This window comes from Chiloscyllium plagiosum, chromosome 4 (genome assembly GCF_004010195.1).
Source record: "Chiloscyllium plagiosum isolate BGI_BamShark_2017 chromosome 4, ASM401019v2, whole genome shotgun sequence".
Lineage (NCBI taxonomy): Eukaryota > Metazoa > Chordata > Chondrichthyes > Orectolobiformes > Hemiscylliidae > Chiloscyllium > Chiloscyllium plagiosum.
Genome location: NC_057713.1, coordinates 92899993 through 92919099, shown reverse-complemented (window position 1 = coordinate 92919099; position 19107 = coordinate 92899993). Strand labels below are relative to the sequence as shown.

The following is a 19107-nucleotide window of genomic DNA, read 5'->3' as shown; positions in this document are numbered from 1 at the left end:
TCACATTCCTTGGGTTAGGTACTTCAGGTATGGTCTATGGTGAGGGATGGGATGATGTGACTATAGTTGAGGTGGTGATGGGAATTCAGAAGGTAACAATGGAGGAGCATGAACCCTTACAATTATCCAATATGTTTGATATTCTTGTAGATTGTGTAGGTGGTAACAGGCAACTGTAAGGATGATAAACAAACGGACCATGGCATGTGGAGCAAAAGACAAATGTAGTTCATGGGATAGATACTGTTCTGTGCAACCAAGAGCTAGTCCTGAACATTATATTTCCTATCAAGTACGAGAGTTATGAACACTCCTTTGGACCGGAAAAGAATGTGGAAGGGGAAGGGAAGAGTATCTTTCTCATGGGCCTTCTGAGTACCAACAATACAGAAAAGACTAAGAAAGAAGTTCTCCTTGGGAGGTATGAGCAGCTAGTGGCTAGATTAATAGCACATTCACAAAGGTATTAATTTTTTGCTTAATTACTTGAGTCATGACCAAATTGGTGTCGAGTCGATAAGGTCAGAGAATTGAATGAGTGGCTCAAAATTGATTTGGAAGAAATAGGTTTTGACTTGTGGGGCATAGATACTAAAAGAACAAGCTGTACAATTGGTATGGCTGCCTCCTGAGCAACCCTAGATCCAATGTCCTGATTAATTGTCTATAGGACTACAGAGTTTTAAACAAAGTGGAGGGAAGGATGATGTGAGAATAGATTTGGAAAGTTGAAGGTAAGGATAAGACAATTATGTAGGGTAGTGATGATGATCAGAACATGAGAATGGAACGGAGCAAACAAACAAAAGGCTACCCCAGCAAGTAAGACTCTTTTTAGAAAAATGAGAAAAAAGAATAAATACTTGTAGAATATGTAATTGGATGTAATTTGTTGACAACGCAAACAAAAATGAATGAAAATCATATAGTAAAGAGACAGCGTTGCAAACTGGCTAAGAACTGAATATTCAAAGCTTTTGATATTTTGCAAGGACAGCAAGAAATAAATAAGAGTCAGTGACTCTCTTAATAAGTAATAAATGGTGAAAAATGATCTTGGTTTGGGGGGAATAAAGCTGTAAATTTCGTGGAGATGATAAAAGCAAAAGAATAGAATCACTGATAGGTAGGTAGTTTGCAATCCCACCAGCAGTGGGTCCACTGTAGACCAAAATAAAATGGGGCTTGTGGAAATGGGTGGCACGGTGGGGGTGGGCGGCACGGTGGCACAGTGGTTAGCACTGCTGCCTCAGTGCCAGAGACCCAGGTTCAATTCCCGCCTCGGGCGACTGACTGTGTGGAGTTTGCACATTCTCCCAGTGTCTGCATGGGTTTCCTCCGGGTGCACCGGTTTTCTCCCACAGTCCAAAGATGTGTAGCTAAGGTGAATTGGCCACACTAAATTGCCTGTAGTGTTAGGTGAAGGGGTAAATGTCGGGGTATGGGTGGGTTGCGCTTCGGTGGGTCGGTGTGGACTTGTTGGGCCGAACGGCCTGTTTCCACACACTAATCTAATCTAATCTAAAAAATAAAGGTATAGCAATCACGAGAAATCTTGATACAGATTCTCTTGGAAAGAATGATTGACTGAGTTTGAGGGGAGCAATGTGGGTCTGAAACTAGAGACTTGTAAATAAAGGAATTACAAAAGACAAAGTGATTTGGGAAAGTATTAAGTGTTTTAAATGGTAGAGGAGCGCTGGAACAGTTTTTAAGAAAGCATTCTCAGCATGGGTATATCCTGTTGAACAAGACTATACATAAGGATACATCCTCCTCGGCTAACTAAGGAAGTATAAATTCATAGAAAGGAAGCATAATGCTTGAGATATTAGTAATAGGCAAAAGATTGGGAACATTTTAAAATACAGCGCAGAATGATTCTGAAGGAGAAATTGGAGTATGGGTGAAAACTAGGAAGAAATAGTAAAATGTACAGCAAAAAAAGGTCGACATATATTAAAGGAAATGAGTACAGCTAAAGTGGGCATTCGTTCCTTAGGGGATGAGACTGGATAATTCCTGGTGGAAAACAAGGTGATGGCAGAGAATCTGAATAAGTAATTTGTATCTGTCTACATTTATAAAAAACAAAACATTGAGAACTATAGAAAAACAAGATTGAAGAGGCTTGACAGGATAGATTCTCAGTGGGTGTTTTGTCTTGTAGAGGAAAATAGAACGGAGGTTGCAGTTTGAGTAAGATGTGTCCTACTTAAGATAAATGGGGAATGTCTTCTCTCAATGTCATTATATTTGGTATTTTCTTTGAGATCATCTCTCAGACTGGGCTGAGATTAGAAACAGGAAAGGAGAGGTCACCCAGTTGGGAGTTTTCTATAAGCCTCTGAACAGTTCCAGCAATTTAGAGGAAAGGATAGCAAAGATGATTCTCAATAGAAGCAAGAGTGACAGGGTAGTTATTATGGGGGACTAAAACTTCTCAAATATTGACTGGGAATACTATAATTCAGGTACTTTAGATGGGTCAGTTTTTGTCCAATGTGTTCAGGAGGATTTTCTGACACTGTATGTAGATAGGCCAACAAGGGGCAAGGCCACATTAGATTTGTTACTGGGTAATGAACCTGGCCTGGTGTTAGATTTGGAGGTAGGTGAGCACTTTGGTGATAGTGACGACAGTTCAGTTATTATTACTTTAGCTATGGAAAGGGATAGGTATACACCAGAGGGCAAGAGCTACAGGTGGGGGAAAGGCAATTACGATGTGATTAGACAAGATTTAGGATGCAAAGGATGGGGAAGGAAACTGAGGAGATGGGCGCAATAGAAATGTGCAGCTTATTCAAGGACCAGCTACTGTGTGTCCTTGCTTAGTATGTACCTGTCAGACAGGGAGGAAGTTGTCGAGCACAGAAAACGTGGTTTTCTAAGGAAGTTGTCAAGAGGAAGAAGAAGGCTTATCTTAAGATAAGATGAGAAGGTTCAGTTAGGGCAATTGAGAGTTACAAGGTAGCCAGGACAGACCGAAAGAGAACTAAGACAAGCTAGGAGGAGACATGAGAAGTAGTTGGCAGCGAGGTTCAGGGAAAACCCTACAGCTTTCTATAGGTTTTTAAAGGGATAAAAGAATGACTAGAGTATTAATAGGGCCAATCAAGGACAGTAGTGGGAAGTTGTGCGTGGAGTCAGAGGAGATAGGGGAAGTGCTAAATGAAAATTCTTCATCAGTATTCACACTGGAAAAAGACAATGTTGTTGAGGACACTACTGAGAAACGGGCTACTTGACTAGATGGGATTGAGGTTCACAAGGAGGAGGTGTTAGAAATTCTGCAAAGTGTGAAAATAGATCACCTGGGCCGGATGGGATTTATCATAGAATTCTCTGGGACGCCAGGGAGGAGATTGTCGAGAGTTTGGTTTTGATCTTTGTCGTTGTTGTCTCCAGGAATAGTGCCAGTTCGGTTGTGGGTAAAGTGATGGAAAAGATGAGAGGTAAAATTTACAATCATCTAGAATGGAATAAGTTGATTAGGGTTAGTCAAGGGATTGCTTGCAAGACAAAGCTTTTCACTGTGCCTCAGTACACGTGACAATAAATTCAATTCAATTCAACACGATTTTGTGAAGAGTAGATCGTGCCTCACAAACCTTATTGAGTTCTTTGAGAAGGTGACCAAGCAGGTGGACAAGGGTAAAGCAGTTGCTGTGGTGTATATGGATTTCAATTGATAAGGTTCCCCAAAGAGGCTACTTCACAAAATTCGGAGGCATAGGATTGAGGGCAGTTTAGCGGTTTGGATCACAAATTGACTAGCTGAAAGAGGAGAGAGGGTAGTGGTTGATGGAATATGTTCATTCTGGAGTTCAGTTACTAGTGGTGTACCACAAAGATCTGTTTTGGATCCACTGCTGTTTGTCATTTTTATAAACGATCTGGATGAGGGCATGGAAGGATGGGTTAGTAAATTTGCGGACAACACTAATGTCGGTACAGTTGTGGTAGTGCTGATGGATGTTGTAGGTTATAGAGGGACATAGATAAGCTGCAGAGCTGGGCTGAGAAGTGGCATATGGAGTTTAATGTGGAAAAGTGTGAGGAGATTCACTTTGGAAGGAATAACAGCAATGCTGAGTACTGGGCGAATGGGAAGATTCTTGGACGTGTAGATGAGCAGAAAAATCTATGTGCATGTACAAAGATCCCTGAAAGTTGCCACCCAGGTTGATAGGGCTGTTAAGAAGGCATATGGTGTTAGCTTTTATTATTAGAGGGATCGAGTTTCAGAACCATGAGGACGTGCTGCAGCTGTACAAAACTCTGGTGAGACCGCACTTGAAGTATTGCATGCAGTTCTGATCATCACATTATAGGAAGGATGTGGAAGCTTTGGAAAGGATTCAGAGGAGATTTACTAGGATGTTGCCTGGTATGGAGGGAAGAGGAAAATCTGTGTTTCGGGCATGTCTGACCTGCTGTGCTTTTCCAGCACCACACTCCCAACTCTAATCTCCAGCATCTGCAGTCTTCACTTTCACCTGGTATGGAGGGAAGGTCTTGAGAGGAAATGTTAGTGGACTTGAGGCTGTCCATGTTAGAGAGAAGATGGTTGAGAGGTGACTTAATCGAGACATATAAGATAATCAGAGGGTTAGGTCGAGTAGACAGTGAGAGCCTTTTTCCTAGGAAGGTGATGGCTCACTCAAGGTGGCATAGCTTTAGATTGAGGGGTGATAGATATAGGACAGATGTCAGAGGTAGTTTCTTTATTCAGAGAGTAGTAGGGGTGTGGACCACACTGCCTGCAGCAGTATTAGACTCACCAACTTTCCGAGCATTTAAATGGTCATTGGATAGGCATATGGACGAGAATAGAATCGTGTAGGTTAGATGGGCTTCAGGTTGGTTTCGCAGGTCGGCGCAACATCAAGGGCTGAAGGGCCTGTACTGCACTATAATGTTCTATGCTCAAAACTTTTGAGGTTGAGTTATAGATTTTTGATTGATAGACAAGGAAGCCAAGTGTTTTGAAGCCGGTCAAGAAAGTAAAATTAAAGCCACAATCAAATCCGCCATGATCTTATTGAATGGCTAAGGAGGATTGAGAGGACAAATATCCTACTTTGATTTGTGATATGAAATATCACGCTCGACTCATTGGTACACTTGCCTATGAATCAGCGCTGCCACCATGCCAAGGTTGACACTGAAAGAAAAGGTAAATATTGACATTATGGTTTTGTAATGGTGAATCAGGCAACTCTGACAGAGCAATATTTATTTGAAGACTAGCAGGGAGCAAGTTTTACCTTGGAACGAAAGTGAAGTGACTGGGTAATTTGGCAAGTGACTTAGTTGAATCAGCATGTGGAGATCACTGCCAGGAGTTCATTTTCAGTGGTACTGTATATATACCTAATTCTCCTATTATGAGAAGAGTGAATTTTGGGGTTGATGTAATTTCATTATTGTGGCACTGTATTGAAGCTGAGAGGAAATTACATAGTCACAACGAAAAATCATCTATGGTGACGGTGTGATTTGTTTACTGGAAGGGGATGTGTCATCAATTACTGAAAAAAAGGTCATATTTACGTAACATATTCTCAACATGCATTTGCTGGTGGTACTCCTTAAATGTAATATTCCCAGAATTTGGGACTATTTGGAAATCTTCCTGGATTAAGATGCGTCATCCTACTAAGCATTTTATTGCAGTGGTCTAAGATTAATATTTTGTTTTGGAAATCCAATTGGAGGCTTTCTGTGGCTGTGCAGATTTTTGAAAGTTCCATCTGTGTTTACAACTTCATTCTGACGAAAGGAATATAAATTGTTTGAGCCCATCAGTTAGTGCAATCTTAGTTGCATCTTTTGATGCCATTAATTTTGGAATATCACTGTTGAAGCTTGAACTGTGAACATGCTTTTTGAAAGGAGGCATTGCTTTGTTGTGTGAAGCAATCTGACCTCTTGCTTGAAACTAGTGGCATTTGTAATTGGGCAACATTATTTCCAATGGGATTAAGACCATTCCTTGTCCCCGCCCAGTTGAGCATTCTGTTTATCTGAGCATCAAAAATGGGTGCCAAGCTACCTGACTGAGGTTTGTATCAAAGATGAAGTTGATGTCCTGATGAACTTGCCTAACGTTCACAATTGTGCACTTTATTACAAGGGGTCACAATATGGAGAACCTTAGTTGGTGATTTTCTCTTTTCAAACCAAAAGAAACTGTGTCACACAAACATCACATATTCTTTCCATCACAGTTGAGGTTTTTTCCAAAGCCTGTAACATGAATCAACCCAAGGATATTCCTGAAACGCAAAATGGAAAATGCTGGAAAGACTCTGCACTTGTGAAGAGCGCAGCTGCAGTAATGGGAGCAGGTATGGATGTTGTGTCTGAATTGGAACATATGAAATAATTTGGACCAGCACCGATCAGAGGGGTGGTGGAAGGGGTGAAAGGGAAGCACACACCATATTACACAGCTGTGCAGTTCCTACATTTAAATTGAATTAATGGCTGAAGTTTTAAGTGGAGGTACTATGAGGCAGAATGAGAGAAATTAAATATGTTTGAGACATCAAGAATGTGGAAACAGCCGAAGTAAAACAGAACTAAACAGATGTGACCATACTGTTGTTTGGTGTAAGAGCTTTTCCACATCTTCCAGCCCAAATGTCAAGGCACCCAGTCCACACTGAGGATTTTGTATTAATGTGAAGTTGAAAGTTATTCAAGAAAATATTGAAGCCGGAGAGCTGGTGTATACCAGTAGAAAGATACAGTACTTTTAAGAGTAGACAAAATATGTGTGCTTGGAGTAAGCTATTGTAGAACACAAGCTATTAAATGTCAGCTTTTGTCTTCCGTCCCACTTGTTACTGCTTTCATGCACTGAATCTGCTATCATATTTGATGTCATGCTTGTCTCAGTAGTGCACTAGAAATTTAGCCACACTATTCCTGAAGTTGTCAGAAAAGTTAGAGATTATATTAAAAAATGCTAAATTCTCCAATTTACCTTTTTTAATACCAGGGCAGACAAAGTATGAGCCAGATTTCTGTATTTGAAAATAATTTCAATTTACAACAAAATAAATAGATTGTAACTGAAGATAAATAATTATGCATAGAGTACATAAACTCTCCTATGAAACTGTAACACTTGAAAATAAACCCTCTATATACACAACAGACTGACACAGACAGGAAGAACAGTGGGCATTACAAGTAGAAAGAGAGACTGGGAAGACACTTGAATTGTTCCTGTTCACAAGTTTACTAGGATGGTCCTTTGAATTGTCAGGACATACTCTTGATTCTTCCTCTCTCGATACTTGCACTTGCAGAAGGTTGCAGTGATCCACTCGCATAGGCTGGATCATACAAAGTTTCTGATTTTGTGCTTGTGAGCCACAGCTTACAGCAGCTGCAGACAAGCTTTATTCAGTCCGAAAATGGGTTTTACTACAGAGAAAGAGACTGCTCCTGCTATTGCAATGATCCAATAATTTCTGCTTCAAGCATTCACACCACCAGCTGTTCAGCTACAGCGGCAAGGTGGCTCAATGATTAGCACTGCTGTCTCACAGCGCCAGGGACCCAGGTTCGATTCCAGCTTCTAATAACTGTCTGTGTGGAGTTTGCGTGTTCTCCCCATGTCTGCGTGGGTTTCCTCCGTGTGGTCCGGTCTCCTCCCACAACCCAAAGACATGAAGGTCAGGTGAATTGGCCATGCTAAACTGCCCATAGTATTAGATGCATTAGTCAGAGGGAAATGGGTCTGGGCGAGTTACTGTTTGGAGGATCGGTGTGGGCTTGTTGGGCCGAAGGGCCTGTTTCTACACTGAGGGGAATCTAATCTAGTCTGTCATCAATAACTGTTTACTAGTCCACAGACCAATCAGTTACTTGCTGCTCGCTAAATCCTCATTCATACACAGTCCTTTGACTCCAGCTTGTAACCAAGCTTCCATTGCTATTTGAACAAGCACTTGGAATGAATGTCCGTATATTTGCTTTAAAAAATGCAATCCTTTTTAAAACTGTTCTTTTCCCATTTCAATCCACAATCAAAAACACAAAAATAAAATGATACAATTTTACAATAGTTTGAGTTTGATTTTTTGTTGTCATATGTGAAAAGTGTTGTTTTGCATGCCATTCGGGCAAATCGTGCCATCCAAAGTGCATCAGGGCAGCAGAACATAGTGCAGAATATTTGTTACAGTACAGAGAAGATGCAAAGAGAGAGAGATCAGAATTAACATTCAGAAGTCTGATAACAGCGGGAAAGAAGCTGTTAGTATGTGTCTTCAAACTTAGATATCTTCTGCTGGACCGAAGAGGGACGGGCCTTTGATTATGTTGGTTGCTTTCTTGAGGCAGCGGGAAGTGTAGATAAATCTAATGGATGGAAGGCTGGTTTCTGTGTTGGACTGTGTTCACAACTTTTCAGTTTCTTGTGGTCTTGGGAAAAGTAGTTGTCATACCACGCTGTGATATATCCAGATAGGGTGTTTTCTGTGGTGCACCTATAAAAATTAAAAGTCCGTATGGACATGCAGAAGTTCCTTGACCACCTGATGAAGTAGAGACATTTTCCCACCAATTTAATTGTTCTTCTGTCCTATTTTCTTGTTTAATATCATAATTTCTGCAACACCTTGGTTCGCTCTTAAAATCATTCTACAACCTCCCGTTCCTTTGGCACTTTTAAGTACATTGTGCCACTTGTCTGTTCACCACCTCTTGCACCGTCAGAGCCTGAACATGCCTTTTCTGCAAAACCACTATTTACAGTTACCTCCTTTAAATTAGTATACTTTTTACTGGACAGCTAACGTTTACAAATTTCCTTGCTTGCCATTTCTATTCATTGATTTCATTCCCAACCTGTTGCCTTTGACCTTATTGTTCAAATGAATGTTGAGGAATAACATCTTTTTATTCTAAAGGGCATTTCGCTGCTGTATGGCCTTGATGCTAACATGAATGACATCAAACCTTAACTATTGGCATTGCTTTGCATGGCAGATTCTGCCTTTGCCAGCATTTTATGCTCCATTTTTGTATTGTCACCTTACCAACTTAAGAACTCGTACATTTTTGTGTCTCATAAGTGTCTTCAATTTCTTTACTTTCACTTCCTTGATGGCTCTAAGAATCATCTCATGATCGTCTATTTCCGCTTGCTCACTTTATAGGTAATTCTGATTTTATTTCTCCAACTGTTTGTGTTCTGGTACTTTTCAAATGTTGCATATCTTTAATGAATTTCCAATTCTGACCAAGGATTCATGTTTGAAATATTAACTTGTCTCGTCCAATGTAGACAGACCTATTAAAGTTTTCTCTCATTTTCCACTTTGTTTCTTTTTGTTAGTTTCTGGAATATTTCTGGTCTACATTTTTCACTACCACAGTATATGGTGCATTTATCTATGGAACTACTATAGGACTTGACTATTCAAACTACAATGTAATCAAGCTATTTAAATTTACAGACATTTACTCCATGCATGTTTTGTTTAAAAGTTGTGTATATGCTCTTAGCAGTGATCAGCATTAATTGCTTAAGAAAATAAAGAGAAATTCTGTTTGCTTGATGTGAAATGTTCCACTCCATCTGGTTTGTCTCTGAGGAAATTTTTCACAAATTTTCTCTGCAATCAGTGGTGTCCAGGAACATCTCTTGGCTATCCATTCTCACTTCTGCAGAATGCATTACAAGTGAGGAATGTCGCTGAGCAAAGAGATATTGGAGTTGCAGGGAGACAGGACAGTGAAGGAAGTGTTTGGTATGCTTGCCTTTATTGATCAGACCATTGAGTATAGGCATTGGGAGGTCATGCTGTGGCTGTACAGGACGTTAGTTCAACTATTTTTGGAATACTGTGCGCATTTCTGGTCTTCCTCCTATGAGAAGGATGTTGTAAAACATAGAACATAGAAGAATACAGCGCAGTACAGGCCCTTCGGCCCTCGATGTTGCGCCGATCCAAGCCCACCTAACCTACACTAGCACACTATCCTCCATATGCCTATCCAATGCCCGCTTAAATGCCCATAATGAGGGAGAGTCCACCACTGCTACTGGCAGGGCATTCCATGAACTCACGACTTGCTGAGTAAAGAACCTACCCCTAACATCTGTCCTATACCTACCATCCCTTAATTTAAAGCTATGCCCCCTTGTAATAGCTGACTCCATACGTGGAAAAAGATTCTCACTGTCGACCCTATCTAAACCCCTAATCATCTTGTACACCTCTATCAAGTCACCCCTAAACCTTCTTTTCTCCAATGAAAACAACCCCAAGTGCCTCAGCCTTTCCTCATTCAATCTTTCTACCATACCAGGCAACATCCTGGTAAACCTCCTCTGCACCTGTTCCAGTGCCTCCACATCCTTCCTATAGTATGGCGACCAAAACTGCACACAATACTCCAGATGCGGCCGCACCAGAGTCTTATACAACTGCAACATGACCTCAGTGCTCCGGAACTCAGTTCCTCTACCAATAAAAGCCAGTACGCCATATGCCTTCTTCACCGCACTATTTACCTAGGTGGCAACTTTCAAAGATCTGTGTACATGGACACCAAGATCCCTCTGCTCATCCACACTACCAAGTATCCGACCATTAGCCCAGTACCCCAGGTCATTTATAAAAATGACAAACATCAATGGTCCCAAAACAGATCCTTGGGGAACACCGCTAGTGACGGCACTCCAAGATGAACCTTTGCCATCAACTGCTACCCTCTGTCTTCTTCCAGCCAGCCAACTCCTAATCCAAACCTCCAACTCACCCTCAATGCCATACCTCTGTATTTTTTGCAGTAGTCATTAGTGCATTTTTAACCATGAAATGGTTCAGAAAAGGCCTACAAGGATGTTGCCAGGGTTGGAGGGTTTGACCTTCAGGGAGATGCTGAATAGACTGGGGCTATTTTCTCTCGAGTGTTGGAGGCTGAGGGGTGACCTTAGAGGGTTATAATATTATGGCGGGCACAGATAGGACAAATAGGCAAGGTCTTTTCCCTGGGGTGGGGGAGTTCAAAGCTAGAGGGCATAGGTTTAAGGTGAGGGGGAAAGATATAAAAGAGACCTAAAGGGTAACTTTTTCAGGCAGAGGGTGGGGAATCTATGCAATGAGCTACCAGAGGAAGTGGTGGAGGCTGGTACGATTACAACATTTAAAAAGCATCTAGATGGATATATGAATAGGAAGGGTTTAGAGGGATATGGGCCAAATACTGGCAAAGGGGAGTAGATTTATAAAGAATATCTGATTGGAATGGACAAGTTGGACCGAAGGGTCTGTTTCTATGCTGTATGACTGATGCTTTTCAATCTTTCTGAATGACCTTGAACCTGATTTATGATGAAATGTTCAACTCTTCTTTGAAGTAATTCAATATGTGATGAATATAGTTTTTTTTCATTTATTGGACTTTGGTGATGCTGATGAAGTGAGCATTTGTTGCCCATCCTTAATTGCCCTGTGATTTATCGCATAAACTCCATAGTCTATTGGGAAGAAAATGGTGGTAAATCTTACCTGATATCTACAAACTTGGCTTAAGTACCTTTTGATTTTCATGCTATGAAATGAATCCATTAGGTTTCTTTCATTTCATTTTTCTATTTTAAAGATCTGAACGGTTGTTCCTTTCTCAGCATGTTCTTTTCTACAAGGGAACAAGTTCAGTTTTACAAACCTTTTCTTGTAATCTAAATTTGTGGCCCTTGTAATTTTCCTTAATTGTTTTACTCCGCCTCATCCCCCTTTACCAACATTGACCTGGAACGTTCAAAATTAGCTATAGTGTCTAAACCTAGGAAGTTTGCAATCTGTAACTTATTAATCAAATGTACTGAAAAAATCCTTGTATTTGTTTAAATTTATTGTAAATAGCTTCGCAATGACAGAGCATTTTCAATGAATGACTACTAAGCAGATAAATCTTTTAATTTTCAGAATCCGACCATATGCAATTCTCTGTAGATGTGTTTGTTTTTTCCCCTATTGCAATATGTATTATTGTAGATTTGTCCATCATGAAGTATGGAGCGTGGTACTCAAGTTGCTTGCATTTTGATTTTTGATCACTTTTCACAGTTTTAAACTTTTTCCTGATGCTAGCTTGTTAAGGGTATGTAGGCTTCCTCACTTCCCCACAGAGGTAGCAATTAAATCGTCTTTGGTGAAATGTGTACCAAGTGGTTAGGAGTTTGGAGAAAAGTTCTGTGATGTGAACATCAAACTATTTTTGTCTTCCAACACGTGTTTTGTTTTATACTATACACAAATTGTGCCTGATTCTCTGTATGTGGTAGTCATGGTAATTTCCTCCCTTATATTGAGTCTCATCAAAAATGAATATTATTAAAGTATGCACAAATAATTGGTTGCAGTAGAAGCTGGATTGCATCTTTGTGTGTGTTGTTGGCTTTAGGCATACGAGTAAGCTATAATAGTTTTAAATGATTTTTAACAAAGACTGTCCTTTGGATTATTAAATTTGGTGATAGTAGCTTAGTTATATCCTAAACTGGATTAATTGAAATACTTGGAATTGTGATTATTAATATATTTTAAAACCCTTTGACATATTAGTGCATTTTTAACAGTCACTTTCTGTTCCCATCATTTTTTAGTGAAGAAATTGATGAAACATATAACTGTTTTCGTTTTGCTTAACTTGTTAAACTCAAGGGTGGGACAGAACTTTCAGAATTATTAAAATCTTAGACAAGAACGTCTTTGGTGATGATACTACTGTAATTTTTACATTACGTTTTCTGTGAAAGGTATTTCCACACTTTCTAATACATTTTTATTTCTGCTTTGGAAAGTGAATTTATGCCCTGTATTATTCAGTGCTAATTTTAAATCTCTGAAATTTTGATACAAAACTATACTGTTCTTTAGCAAGTAGTATATTTGGCATCAAATCCAAGCCTTTCTTTTAATACTTAGGAAATAAAAGCATATTGTGATTTCTAAAGAAGTATGTAAAGTCAACATTCCAAGAGAACCTCAATCTTACATTTCCTCCATTTGAATAGCATATAAATATTCCCATTTTTAACACTCCTCCTTGTTTAATTTGCAGGATCTTTTTACAATCACTGCTCATGTTTATGCTCAAAAGCCACAAATGGACATTCATAGTTTTGAAGGGACCTTCACACGGGTGAGTTGGAAGCTTTTACAGTTTCACGCTTAATTTGCTTATGAAACCATAAGCTTAAAATAAATGGCATGTAATTCTAAATATTTGTTTTTACGTAATTAGTATTACATTCCAATAAATTTAGATGAGTGTTAGAGCTGTTAATTTTCTAATATTGTGTTTTCTTTGTCATTGACTTTGCCTTTAGCAATTTAAAGTAAAGCAATGGCTGCTGTTCCTGGGAAAAGTCTCAGATGCTCATGCTTAATGCAAGATTCTTTTGAGGTTGGATTGAAATAAACTTTTGCAGTGAGGAGAAAAATACAAAGAGAAAACAGTTAACTAATGTAACTTTACAGAATTGAGCATCAATGAACTGTCATCGGTTAAATAATTATGTCCAATTTCTGGTAAAAGCAACAACAGTTTTGAATTTATATTAATACTGGATTAGCAATGATTGAAAACATGTCTGCACAGAGAGCAATACCACAAAGACGATCCTTGTTTATTGGCTACATTCTTGGCCACACACTAGGCTTAGCAAGGCAGTATTTCCTGTTCTGATTTATTCTTCTACGTCTTCTGTGTAATTTGTGTTTTCTTTTTCGACAGGTTAACTCAGTTTTTAAGTTATCAGTTGATTTTTGATGGTATCAAGGTTTTGTTTACTGTAAAGATCAGCTTCAATATCAGAATATAAATGTTAGATCACAAAAAAAATTGATACTTTGTTGTGATAGCTTACAGTATCGAGGCTGAAAATGTGTTGCTGGAGAAGCGCAGCAGGTCAGGTAGCATCCAGGGAACAGGAGAATCGACGTTTCGGGCATAAGAAGGGCTTATGCTCGAAGCGTCGATTCTCTTGTTCCCTGGATGCTGCCTGACCTGCTGCGCTTCTCCAGCAACACATTTTCAGCTCTGATCTCCAGCATCTGCAGACCTCACTTTCTCCTCATAGCTTACAGTATAGCAAGCAGATTATTCCTTGGGGTAAAACATTGCCAACTCTATCATACCCGAAATAAAGTGCATGCCCATTACATTGCACTTGAATTTAATGAGCAATCTGTTAGTGTGCAGTTACCTAGCCATTAAATGAGAGAGTAATTCTAGAAGGAATTTTACCTTTCACATTTAGAAGTGATTTCAATCAGTTGTGGTTAGCTGATGCTTCATCGAGTGGAAATACTTGTTGCTTATTGCAATACATGGAAGTTATTTTGCTTGAGCTTTTAAGACTTGCATTTTTATTCACTTAATTTAAGAATTAATTTCAGGGCTCAGTGTTGCAATTAACATTAAATTGAAAAGAGTGTTTCATAGTGCAAAAGCGCATCCTAAATTCTGACTAATTAGGGCACTAGTACACCCTCAATTTTATTTCTGACTGGTTTTGGAACTGTTTATGAAATAGCCATTTTGAGTGTTTCGCTGTAATTCTGAAAAATTTTCATATTGAGAACTTCAAATGCAGTTTGGTCATTGAGTGATTAATACAAAAACTAATAATTTTCATGATTAAAAAAAATTATTTCAAGTGAACTTCTGTGAGAATGTTACAATGATATGCAACTTGAAACTTTAATAGTTATAAATTCATTTGCAATTTTCAGTGGTGCTTAACTTACCATCTAGTTTAAGGTGAATGTTACAAATGGACAATACTGGGATACTAGGTTTTGCTAAAATATAAATGCAGAATACTTCTATCCATCAGACTTTAAATTAGCTTGCAACTGATTTAATCTTGGATTTTCTTCAAATTTAACTTCATTCTTCATTAAATTGGTGCTTCAGTTTGCTGAACTTACTGACCAAATTAGTTATTGATGCCATATTTAACTTGTAGTGAAAAACGTGACAACTGAAGTTACATCTTGGCAAAGTTTTGATTCTGTAATTAATCTATCACAACATATGTTTTAAGTATTAACGTCTATTCTAATAATTTTGTATTTTAAGAGGAACTTTCCACAAGAGTATTGGAAAAGTTTTTGTTTGCATATTTGAGTAGAACCACCAACTCATTCAGATTCATGTAAACTTGGTTTGCTACAGGATTGAGAAGAATATTGGTGTTTTTAAAAATAATAAAGCTAAAAATTAGGCCTATTTTAATTTCTAAGTAAATTAAGTTTTGGGGCAGTTGATTTTGGGAGCCTCAATAGCTTTACTCAGATGAAAATATATTTTCAAGTTTATTTTGCAATGTTCAAAACATTTTTAAATTTAGAAGTCTCCAGCTTTGAAAATTTCTCAATTGTTGTCAGTTTAAGAACATTTTACTCGCATTGTCAGATTTGTATTGAAGTATACTATACACATAATTTCTATATTGCTGAAAAATGCACTTTTCTTGCATTGTACTCAAGGACAATACAAGAATTACCAATGTAGTGGGAAACAAAACATTTCTATTGTATGAGAAGGCTACGAATTGGTTTTGAAATGGATTGTGATGGTACAGGTATAGCCACAGAGAATGTGCCAGTTAGATGATGACAGATATTTTTTTTTAAAAGTTAACTTTTTCATCCAGACACGTTGACTCTGGTCAAGCCATTCTCCTGAGAAATGAAACAAAGAATGACTGTAATCTGTTGTTGTTAAGTTGAAACAAGCACAATATGTGTACATGTTCTTTCTGCCTGCAAAAACAGGGTCCTGTCTATTAATACATGCAGCTTCTAGTGTGCACAAGTGCATCATACTGTGAGCCTGACTAACAACTCTAAATTTTTGACAGCATCATTCTTAACACACTGGATTATTTAGCAAATGATGTCCACTCATAGCACTGAATCTATGTGGACACTATGCTTTCAGCTTTGCAAGCAAGCTGTATGGGTATGGGCATAGCTTGTCTGTTGCAAACAACTGAATGGATTTGCAGTTTGGCACAATCCACAGTAAATAAAGCATAATCAACATGTGATATAACTCATTCACAGGAATTGATTATAAGAATTGTGTGTGGACTGTTTCAGTATTCTATTGCAAATTAGTTCACAGATGAAGAAATTAGATCCTTCTCTACCTAATGTCTCTCATGTCCCAATGCATTATCCACTAAGCAATTGTGAAATGTAATTCTTGTTATAATGAAGGGAATCACAGATTAAATTTACACAAGAAAAATATTGCAAGCAGCAATGTGACAAGTGGCGAGAACATCAAAATGCATTAATTTTATTTGAAGAATAAACATTGACCTGTGGCCAAACACTTCAAATCCAACCCCCCCAGCTTAGCCAAGAACATGCATGCCCTTGGTCTCCTCCACCGCCAAACTCAAGCCACCTGATGTCTGGAGGAAGAACGCCTCATCTTTTCGACTCTGACCGTTGTAAGTTACAAATTAGTAACTGATTAGAAAATTTCTTCAATTCACTTTACCTTCAGTAGAGTACTGCCAATTGCAAGATGTCTTGCAGTTTTCATAGTGAATGGAAAAAGAAATGCACATTAATGAAAAGTGGTCCTAAGTATGTTCATGCAAACTATATTTTTAATTTGGATCTTTTTTTAATAACTTGGTTAGTCTTAAATATCATGCAATTTAATGCTGTATATTTTCCTTGTAATCAGGAAAGAATGCTGTTTAATAATTTATTTAATTACTGCCAAGTTGTGCCAAGCTGTAGTTAGATTACCAGTGTAACTTGATCATATGAAGTCTTTACCCCTTTCTTTTCAAATGTAAGCTTTGTATGTTATAATCCTATGCAAAATCATTTGAAAATCCAGTTTTAACTGTGCCCACTCGGTTTATAATATCTAACATGACTTTATTTAAAATTCTGTTCTCTTAATATTGATGCTCAAATCTTAATCCTTTTGCGACTATAACAATCTTAAACAACTTTTATTACTATCACTGCTGTTAGTTTAAGGTCCAGTCTGGTTTTATTTGGGGAGGGGTGATTTTAATGTGAATTTCTTTCTTACCCACCCCACTATGTAAAAGACTTTTTGTCTAAAAATAGAACTAGCAATTGTGTTCTGAGAGCAACAGAAAACTGAGAGATGTGACCTGAGGGCAATTCAATCTGTTTTATGCTTAGCCAAAATAGATTTGCTTAGGTGTTGCATATTGTCAGTGCATATGTAGTAAGTTGAGTGAACTTTTAGCATCCAAGATGCTTTATTGGAAGGCTTAACACCTACTGCCTATTTCTTCTCTTCACTGCTCAGTGTGCCTTCTCAATTTGAAATCCTCCTTTTAAATCATTGAAACTCTAATTTAGTGGAATAATTCCAGATATGGTACCGTCAGTCTCTTTTACTTAAGAATTGTTAGTGTTCATCAACCTTGCAGGGCATCTAACCCAATTTCATAAGATCAAATGCCTTAAGTCTGCCAAATAGAGAGAGGGTTATGTGATGCTTGTGCTTTTGTTTGTTATTTAATGAACAGAAGTGTCAGCAATCTGATGTGTAGTTCCTGTGAATAACCCAGTACTAAGGTGCTAGGTTTCAGCAGTGGTACCATAACTGCAATGTTTGCTTTCAGTGCAAAAGTAGTCATCTTACTTTCATTTCAAAGAAGCTGGTAGGTGATCCTTCTCTTACTTCAACATGTGGAAGCAAACACCCTTTCTCTAATCATGCTGTAGCCATTGAACTTGCCTCTGCTGTTCTTCAGCTGCTAACCTAATATCCATTTATGCAATCTTCCTTCTCCCTATTATGTTGAAATTGAAATTCATTGCACCAAATCCTCCTTAACAAAGGATAAGGACACAGACTTAGTTGATAACTGAAAAATGAAGAAACCGCTCCAAAATAGATTTTCTACTAATGAAGGACCGGGCAATCAGACTGGATTGGTCAATGGGAATAAAAAGATGGGGTCTAGGGTCAAGCTGACAAGACTGCAGATCAACAGATAGTGAGTCAGTGGAGAATGAAAAGTGAATATACACTATCCCTTCCTTTACTTTTGCAGCATCCCAAAACTGCAATTCAGCTCCTCCTCCACCTTCAACATTGACATATTATTTTTAGAAAATACAACACAGACTTTTGGTCCAACAAATCCATCTATTCTAGTTTCTCCAGCTTTCCTCATCCAACTCTTATTTGTATAACTCTTATTCTCTTCTCCCTTAGATACTTACCAAGCCACTTTTAAAATCTGTACTATTTGCCTCAACTATTCCTTGTAGTATTGGATATTCCTTCCTCCAATCTTCAACCTTCTTAAACTTGAGATTTGTTCTAATGATCTATTATTTATTGATTTGTTCAGCCTTCTAAATTATTTTCCAGTGTACGTAATATTCTGCTGTATGAGCCTTTACCTCACTGTTTCACCAGGGTGTCTAGAGGTGGAAGCAGGAATATGTTTTAAGGCTAAATTAGATAATGTTTGTAATTTACAAGGGAGTCAAGTATTATGCAGAGGGGCTGGCAGAAAAGTGCAGTTAAGGTCAATCAGATATTCCAGTTTAATTGAATGGTGGAGCACGTTTAATGAGTCATAATGTTTGCTCCTGTTTCTTTAAATTCTTATGTCTCAAAATTTTACTTTTAATGATCCTCTGCTTCTATTAGAATGATGAACACTGGCCAGAAATCATCATCATAGTTGACTATATTAGTAGTGGTTTTCAATAAACCTTTAGAAAACACCCCTAAACTGAGATGCAGTATTAATTTAGAAAGTGAGGTGGAATTTTTGCCCAATTAAACTGCTTTGTTGAGGTTGAATATATATATATTCCAGCAATTAATTTGATTGTATGCCGAGAGCTGGTAAACCTTCAGAGTGTGGATGTGAACGGAAGTGTATTCACTTTGTTACTACGACAAAGTCTTGATTTTAATATGATTAGTGATTGACTGGAAGTATTTTAGATCATATGCCTTGAATTAGTACAAGTGTGGGAGGTTTCTATATGCATTATAATTATGATGTTTCAGTCTTATGATTATTCAGTC

The 19107-nt window shown here is 38.2% G+C and overlaps 1 protein-coding gene across 1 annotated transcript in view; it reads left to right on the top strand.

The window, feature by feature from the left end:
- Positions 1 to 19107, top strand: part of atp9b (ATPase phospholipid transporting 9B) — a 346071-nt gene that overhangs the window by 175344 nt on the left and 151620 nt on the right. The window contains exon 9 of the mRNA XM_043688616.1: positions 13102 to 13182. Within this exon, the coding sequence (XP_043544551.1) occupies positions 13102 to 13182 (81 nt within the window). The remainder of the gene's footprint in view (positions 1 to 13101; positions 13183 to 19107) is intronic.